This window comes from Vicugna pacos, chromosome 19 (assembly GCF_048564905.1).
Source record: "Vicugna pacos chromosome 19, VicPac4, whole genome shotgun sequence".
NCBI lineage: Eukaryota > Metazoa > Chordata > Mammalia > Artiodactyla > Camelidae > Vicugna > Vicugna pacos.
The window spans coordinates 20,982,311-20,991,235 of NC_133005.1; the positions used below are offsets into that span (position 1 = coordinate 20,982,311).

At 44.5% G+C, this 8,925-nt stretch overlaps 1 protein-coding gene across 3 annotated transcripts in view; it reads right to left on the minus strand.

The window, feature by feature from the left end:
- Positions 1-5,724, minus strand: part of ATRN (attractin) — a 125,216-nt gene extending 119,492 nt beyond the window's left edge. For all 3 annotated transcript variants that reach the window (XM_031674978.2, XM_072943884.1, XM_072943885.1), the window contains exon 1: positions 5,267-5,724. In XM_031674978.2, the coding sequence (XP_031530838.2) occupies positions 5,267-5,634 (368 nt within the window). In that variant the 5' untranslated portion in view covers positions 5,635-5,724. The remainder of the gene's footprint in view (positions 1-5,266) is intronic.
- Between the last annotated feature and the right edge of the window lie 3,201 nt (positions 5,725-8,925).

Genomic DNA, 8,925 nt, shown 5'->3' on the forward strand with positions numbered 1-8,925 from the left:
TATTAGTCCAGCACCACATGTTGCCTGTATTTTTATTATTAAATTCTAATAGCCAGTACATATAGCTATCTTCAGAATTCTTAGCTCTCCAAGGAAAACGCAGGCTGATTCTAACCCACCTTCAAATCTTCAAGGCAGGGCACAGTACCTAACACACAGTAATCATTTAGAAGCAATTTATGAATTGAGCAGGTTGATGGCTCATCTCAAAAGACAACAATGGGCATGATTTCAGAGAATTGGCTATCATGCCCGTCAGGTCTTGGGGTAGAATCTAGATAAGCAGAGAAGAAAAGAGAGAATGTGGTGGCAGGGAGGAGAAAGGGTGCTGAATTTAGCAAATAATGCAGAAAAACTACAAAGCAGAAGTACTTGGTTAGGGAAAAGGGGATGTATGTAAGGCATTCAGGGGCCTTCTGCTGAAGGTCATTTTACAGATAATAAAAGGAGTTTAAAAAAAAGATTTCTGAGCAAGACAGTGACAAATATTCTCAGGTGATTGATTATATGACAAAAGGTAGATTGGATTCTGGCAGTGCAAGAGACCAGCCAGGGTACAAAAGAGGCAGGTCAGCAATGATGTAAAGAGCTAGGTGCACTAGGATGGCAGCAGGGAAGAAGGAAAAGAACAAATTTCCAAGACTTTATGGAAGGGGGAATAAACAGAAAGAACGAAAGATTAGCCCTGAGTTTTGACCTTTGGTTATCTAAAGTAGGAGCTGCTACTGAAATAAGGAAGTACAAAGGAAAAGACTGTTTTTTCCAATGAGCATAAGAAGTCTGGTCTTAGACGTGGCTACATATGAGGGGACAGCATAACATCCCAATAAAGATGCCCAGCTAACAGTGGATGACAAGACAATGAAGTTCAGGAGAAATAAAAGGACAAAAGACAAATATGGCAGTCATACAGGTAATGATGACTTTTTTCAAGTCACAAAGAATATATAGCAGAATTTCATTCCTTCATCCAACAATAGTTATTGAGCACTATGTCTCAGGCACTGCTCTAGGCTCTGGGAATGTAACAGTGGGCAAGGCAGATAAAAATTCCTGCCCTCATGGAGCTTATATTCTACTGGGGAAAACAGACAAGCCTAAATTCGACTCATGAACATAAATTCAGGTCTTCAGATTAATATCGGTTAGTAATTACTATAAGCAAAGTATTTTTTACCTTCTTCTTTTATCAAATTTTACTTCCCAGAATTTTCATTTCACCAGTTAGAAAAGTATATTTATGTCCTCAGACCAGCAGCCAGATTCAATTCATTAAATTTGGGGGTTGGGGGGCAGGGTGGTAATTAAGGTTGTTATTCATTCATTCATTTATTGTACTTACAGACTGTGTGGCTTAAAACTGGGGATTGAACCCAGTACCCCCTACATGCTAGGCATATGCTCCACCACTGAGCTATACCCTACCCCCTAACCTACCCTACTACTGAACTATACCCGTCCCCCTAATTTTTCTTTTTATGCTAGCTTTCTTGTAACAAATCTATTTTCCCTCTTTTGTTTCTTAAAGTGTTGGAGTTAGGTCAGCCCTTCCAAATAATGTTCATAAAGGATGACTAGACTCAGAAAAAAACGGAAGGCCAAATGGTACAATGGAAATCATGAGTTTCAGAGTTACACAAGGCCTGACTTCAAATTCCAATTACCCACAAGTTGTGTAATCCTGGGCAAGTTACTCCACATCTCCAAGCTTTAGTTTACCCATCTATGAAATGGGAATAACTTCATTCTAGGGATTAAAAAGGATAATTTCTAAAAGGCACTTGACACAATACCTGGGAAAAAAGGGGGAAATGCTAGAAAAATGGAAGCAGCTACTGCTGGGACTGTATCTTCTTCTCTCTTTCTAATACAGATGGTCTTAACATCATGGGTAACTATAAGGTTCTAATTCAGTAGGTTATGGCATTTTATCCTCCCAAAAGTTGTATGGCAGGAAACGTAAAAGAATTACATGCATGTGAATTTCATAAATGAGCCTAATATTCTTTATTTTCTAACTTGACGGGATGTATTTATCCTCCAAAGAAAAATTTTGATTGTGATATCACAAATAGAAAAAAACTGATTATTGAATCATGAAGAGTCACATAAAAATGAATGGAAGTGGCACTTCTTTAGAAATCATCCCCCAAGATCTCATAGTTATTTTTATTAAACTGATACCATTAATCTTATTCTCTGTAATTAATCATTTCTATAGTATACTACTGTTGGAAAAAATTAAGTGATTTTCTAACTACAATCATACAATAATCCAAATTTTAAACACCCTTAGAGTTGTCCTGAAGATTAAACGGCACAATATACATGGCATGTAGTACGCACTCAGTGATAACTTCAGTGAAATCTAATCCTCTTATTACTCTACATTCCTTTCAATTAATGAAAAAGACCTTATAACAGCAAGTACAACACAGAATTTATGGAACTAAAAAGCTTAAAAATAACACTAACTTGATGCTGACCCAAACCAGAAAGGTATTCACTTAGAAGAAGTTTTGTAAGTTATATCAAGATACATATCACATTTCACTCTTCCCCTAAAAAAAAATCCCACAACTAAAAATTTAATGAAAGTTTTTCTGAAGGCTAGAGACACAAGTTCCTCTTACTTTCATTTGTTAAAATGCAAATTCCAGAAACCCATAAAATATAGTGAATGTATTAGGATCAAGGTCATAACTGTTTGCTCAGGAAACAGCACTGACACCAGCTGGAACTGGCTCAAATGGAGTGTCCACAAAAAAGAGGAGAGCCCCTTCACTCACACGACACCATCTGAGACAACCAGTGTCAGGACTGCCTGTTCCCCATAACAAGTGGCTCTTCTCCAACCCTCTGGACTGTCCCTGTGGACACTCAGACCTGCTCTCTCTGTATGTAGATGACTCCAACACTTACAGCTGTCCTGCCAGGTGGATACCCTGAAAGCACCTCAATCTCAGTGTGTACAAATTTAAACATCTCAGACACACTCCTCCTGAGTCCCTGTGTCTGTTAATGATATAACCATCATCTCAATTGCCTAAGATAGCATCTAGTTTTCTTTCCCTCACCATCCCCCCTCTCTTTCCAAGAGCAAGTAAGTTTCAAAGAAAGATCTGTCATTTACCTCTACAGTACCACCTAGCACCTATCTCTGCCTCCAATCCCCAGCTTATCTCAAGTTCTCATTACTGCTGTCCTGACCCATGTCAACAGTTCAACCTAGCTGCCCACCATCTCTCATGCTTAAAGTGATCCACCTACTCTGAACACTACAGACAGACTAATCTTACTATGCATATTCCTCCCCTCCAGCCTCTCTCTCCAGTCCTGCCATACTTCACTTTGCTCTCTCTGTTACAGCCACCTGGCCTTCATCCAGCCATCTGGCTTGCCATGATCCCTCTCACTTCCAAGCCTCTGTACATGCTGGCCCCTCAGCATCCCACCCCCCATGTAGGGGGTGCCATCTCACCCCTCAGATCTCAACTCAAAAGTCACTTATTCAGTTACTAACCTTACTTTTCCAAACAAAAATCAAGTCCTCTGTTTATCTCTGCTCTTCACTTCCACAGCTTTAAGAAAATCATAAGAAACTGATTACTGGATTTCTTATTCCCAAGTGAGAACATAAGCTCCACAAGAGCAAGACTGTCTGTCTTGTTAACCACTATAATCTCACAGCCCAAACCAGAGAAGTCCTCAACAGGTACATGTAGATTAATGCAGTTCATAAACCCTAAGTTACAAGGCCAGCCCTACTGTACATTAGTCTTGAAATCATTTGCTTTCTCCATAACAACAAAGAGCTCATCTCCTCAATGTTCCCTGAATTCCCTTGAAGTTTTGACATTACATGAGTTTATAATTCTACTCTTCCAAATGCCTCTCTCACAGTTCTCTTCTACATACTCTGGCACTAGCAATACTTTACTTTCTGGTCTCCACAATTTTGTTTGCATCTTATGTTTCATATGGAATTTTTTTCCCAGCTCCCCATTTCCAAATCCTACTTAGCCTCAAATGCTCAAATCCAATGTCACCTCCTCCTCAAAATATCCCTTGCCTGTCCCAGCTAATCACAACCTCTCTTCCCCTGAATTCCCACAGGTTCTCCATTGCCTCCCTGAGGTCTCAGATCAACTGCCACTTCAAATGAGAGGCTTCTCCTAAAGTCACCCACTGGTTCTAATTCTCTATCAAGCCATCCTGTCTTACTTTCTTGACAGCAATGACCATTATCTGAAATTATCTCATTCTTTTCTTTTACTCATTTATGTACTTGTTAACGCCCTGTCTCCCCACTAGAATGTAAGCTCAATGAGGGCAGGGACCCTGTCTGTCTTATTCTCTGTATTTCCCCACTCCTCCACATTTGACAACAAAAATGTTCTGTAAATATCTGTCAAAGGCATGAATGACTCTGTAGCCCTTATGATTGGGGTTATCTATGTACATATCTTTCTCTAGCTATATTCCAAACTCCTTGTGGCCTAGGCCAAAGTCTGGCTAATCTGTTTGTGTGAATTATCCAGAAATCTTTGCACAACTAAAGCAAATAATAGTTAACTACTAAGTAATTAATGAATGATCTCTCCAAGAGGTACTGCCCTGAACCAGGCCAACTCAGAACTCCAGAAACCAAGGCAAACAGGAACCTCCTTCCATGCCCTCTCCACCACAGACCTACTCCAATCTGCCTCCTCCAGTGAGCTTCCAAAGGCTAGTTTCCTCACTTTTCTTTAGCCAACAACCACTGGTTCTGCTATCTCTAATATCTCACAGTCCTACCCTTATTCCTTCTATCTCCAGACAACAAATCTCTTCCAGGGCCCTGTTTCTTCAGAATACCCCCACATCTCCAAGCAATAGGGAACTCATCAGGCCCCAGAGAATGAGGGGATGTTCAAACGAAGTGTTTACAGAAGAATGGTTCTCTCACCTTTTCTTTTATACCTCCCTTATCGAAAGAGGCCCAATTTCTTCGAGACCCTAAGCTTTCTTCCCATGTAGCCTGCCGCACCCAAACCCCTCTGGGGTGCCTCCACCCTTGTCTCGAACCTGTTCATCTTCTAGTCCAGAAAGACCCCAGGCCAGAGATAATGATCTCCCCGGAAGCAAATGGTCCTCAAACACCATGGGGCGGCTCTACCCTCCCCACTTTCTGTCCGGCATCCGCCTCTGGCCTGGGGCCCTCTCTAGCGTCCCTTAGCCTCAGCCTCTGGCTGGGCCCTACCCTCCACCACCACCCCCTACTCACCTGAAGCGGCCCCCGCAGTGCTGGCATTGCTCGCCCACCCAGCCGGCGGGGCAGACGCACTGGCCGGTGCCAGGGTTGCAGCGGCCGCCGTTGACACAGGGGCGGTCACATTCCTTGGCCTCGGCTGCGGCTGAGCCCGACACCGCCGCCGCTACCGCCGCGGCCTCAGCAGCCCAGGGAAGCAGCAGCAGCGGCGGGAGCAGCAGCAGCAGCCGCCGCGGGAGGCGCAGCCCGGCCCCCAGTCCCGGCCTTCCAGCCCCCGTCGCGTCCCAGTCCCGGAGCGGCCCGCCGTTCCTGCCCACGGGCGCTGTCGTCGCCGCCGTCCTCCTCCTCAGCCTCGCCTCAGTCTCCGCCGCCGCCGCCACCATCTTCCCGGGGCTGAGACCGTGCCCCGCGAGCACATACACACTCACCGCACGGCCGGCTCTGCTTCTCCTGGCCGTGCGGGGCGGGGCTGTGCGGACGGTGGCTCGAGCGGTCAATCCTGAGGGCGGAGCCAGAGCTGCGCGGGGGGCGGGACCGGCGCCTGCGTGCGTGGGCGGGGCGCGGCGCACAGACACACGGGGCCCTGGCGGCGCATATCTAACCCGACCGTGGGTTTAGCCCCGACTTGGTTAAGGAGGCGCCCTAGCGCTCTAGTTGTATCCCCTCGCCCGGCACGGCGGCGCCAGGGTAGGAGTCCCGAAGCGCCCTCTGCCCGTTGGCTGCCTGGGAGCTCGTCGCTCTGCTAGCCAAGACGGCCGGGTTGAGTGCTGCCCTCCAGGAGACCCCGGCGTCCATCCGCCCCAACTCTAGCTGCCGGGCAGAAAGGGCCTAGGAGTCTGCGTCGTGGCCTGGTGCTAGGTGCGATGCACTGCGTCGAGCCTCTGCTTTTTCCTCTGTAATATAGGGTCAACGAAGTAACACTTGCATTAGGAACCTAGCGCATAGGCTATTCTCAATAAATGCCTAATAGACTGAAGACACACACAGCCCAGCCTTCCTAGATACAGACTGATCCAGTAGCATACTGGATCCCTCCACCTTTAATTCTGTAGAGGAAATTTGGGATTACCTTGGTACCCACTATTTGCCTTCCCGTCATCTAGGAAGAGAGGGAAGCATAAAATGAAATTAGGAACAGGAGCACCCTCCCCACACACAGGTCTGCCCCTAGAGCCCTTCTTGTTAGGTAGCTGGTTACTTTGGTGGCCCTCAAAGAAACATGCCCCCTGGCAGTATAACCTTGTGTGATCCTCGATCCTGGAACTGGATTGGACCCGTGACTCAGTTTAACAAGTAAAAGAATATGGGGGAAGTGATGATGTGCCAGTTCCAAATCTGAGCCTTAAGAACACCTGGCAACCTTGATTTTGAGCTCTTGATAGTCCTGAGCTGCAACGGCTCTTCCACCTTGCTGTAGGGAGACCACATGGAGGAAATGTAGGAACTCAGTTATCACCAAGAAATGAGACTCCAGACACAGGATGCTGGTGGACCCATCATCCCAGCTGAAGGACCAGTCATTGAGGAAAGAAGCCATCTAGATTGTTCTAGCCAACTGAGCTGTTCCACATTGCCTAGAACAGAGACAGCTCTTTCCTACTATGCCTTATCTAAAATCCTGAGAAATGATAAACTGGCTGCTGTTTTAAAACTCCAAGTTTTAGAGAGGTTTATTACTCACGAATAGATAACTAGGACATTGTCTGACAAAAAGCCTTGCACTGTGAGGAATATTCTCAACTATCTCAGAGTTTGGCACCTTGCAGTCCCTGGGAAACAAAGAAAGGCCCTCAAATACCGGTAGAGCCTCTCAGCTTTATCTCAGAGCACAGAATTCTAACATTCTAGGATGTACCCCCACACTCATATCTAGGTCCTGACCTTCCTCATTCAGCATCCCCTCCAAGCCTAGTAAAACTGAACTGCGTAACAGCCAGCTCTCCACCCATATTTCCCTCCTAATCCTACGTGAAACCTGCCTTTCAGCCTGGGCCCTAGCACTGGTATTCTGGTTTGCAGGTTCTGTTTGTGCTGCAGTGTCCTACATGGGGTTGTGTAGGATGAGATAGGAAAACGGAAGCCGTGGCCCTCCCATGGAGAAGGCTGACATGGAACCCTGCCCTGGCTTCAGGAGGCACTGCTCCTCCAGGCCAGAAGTGGAGCCAGCCTTTCCCCCCACTCCCACGGCAAAAGTGAGCCCAGGCTGTTAAGTTTCACATGATTTTTACCAATACTCAAGGATAACAGGAAATGGCTTGTTCACACAACAGCAGTATGGCTACTCTCTGAAGCTCTAAAACCTTGCTGCAGCAAACATTCTTTACCTTCCTTCCTTAGTCTACTCCCTTCTCTCTCCTAGCTTTCAAACATGCTCAAATTATCTTGTTCTTTAAAAACAAAGAAAATCTTATCTTGATCTGTGAAGGGAAGTGTTGATAACTTCTTGCTCCTTTACTGTTGTTGTCAGAATCCACTACACTTTGTATTTCTGTACGGTGTATTAAAAATGGCTACAAATTCATTTATACTTCTTCCATAGAGAGGTGGGGACTAATCCCCCGACTCCTTGAATCTGGGAGGAGGGGCTTTAGTAATTTGCTTAACCAACAAACTATGGTGGAAGTGATGTCCTGAGACTTTTGAGTCTAGGTCATAGGAAGTAATCCGGCTTCCTCTTGAGCATCTTGGAACACTTGCCCTGGGGAAGTCCAGCTACCTTAAAAGTCTAGCCGCTCTGAAACTGCTGTGCTGTGAGGAAGCCAACCCCCAGCCATTCAAGTCTTCCCAGTTGTGGCCACAGACACTCGTGAAAGCAGAGGGGTATTATTTCTGATGAACCCACCCAAAACTGCAGATACATGAGCATCATAAAATTTAAATATAAAATAAATTTTAAATTTTTTTAATTTAATTGTTTATTTTTTAATTAAATTTTTTAATTTTAAATTAAAAAAATTTAAGTCCTGTTTAAGTCACTAAATTTGTTACATAGCAATAGATTACCAGAATACTCTGTAACTTGCTTCCTCCAAGGACAAGAGTAAGTCTTGTGAGGTAAACTTGATTAAGAAAGATTAAGAATGATCAAGAATGGCTATATAAGGGGAAGGGTGTAGCTTAGGGGTAAAGTGCATGCCTAGCATACACAAGGTCCTGGGTTCAATCCCTGGTACCTCCATTGAAAAATAAATAAATAAAAATAAATAAAGCTAATTACCAAAAGAATGGCTGTATAATTATATGACTGTACATATGATTATACATACATATATAATACATAACTAGTCGTCTATATATAACACTAAGTGGCTTCTGATATCATAATATTCAATCACTTCTAATGAAAGGATCACTGCAGCTCCGGAAGCACTTCTGTTGGACATTTCATACCTGTGACATTTATTTTGTAACTGGAATTTTGTCCTTAATCTCCCTCACCTATTTCTCTCATCCCATCACTTCACTCCTGAAACCATCCTTTTTGATAAAAGTTTCTCAGAATTATAGGTAACAAACTATATTAGTTTCCTGTGACTGCTGTAACAAATTACTAAAAGCTAGGTGGCATGAAACAACAGGAATTTATTCTGTCACAGTTCTGGGTTTCAGCAGGGTAGCTTCCCTCTCAAGACTCCAGGGGAGAATCCTTCCTTGACTGTTCCAGTTTCTGGTGA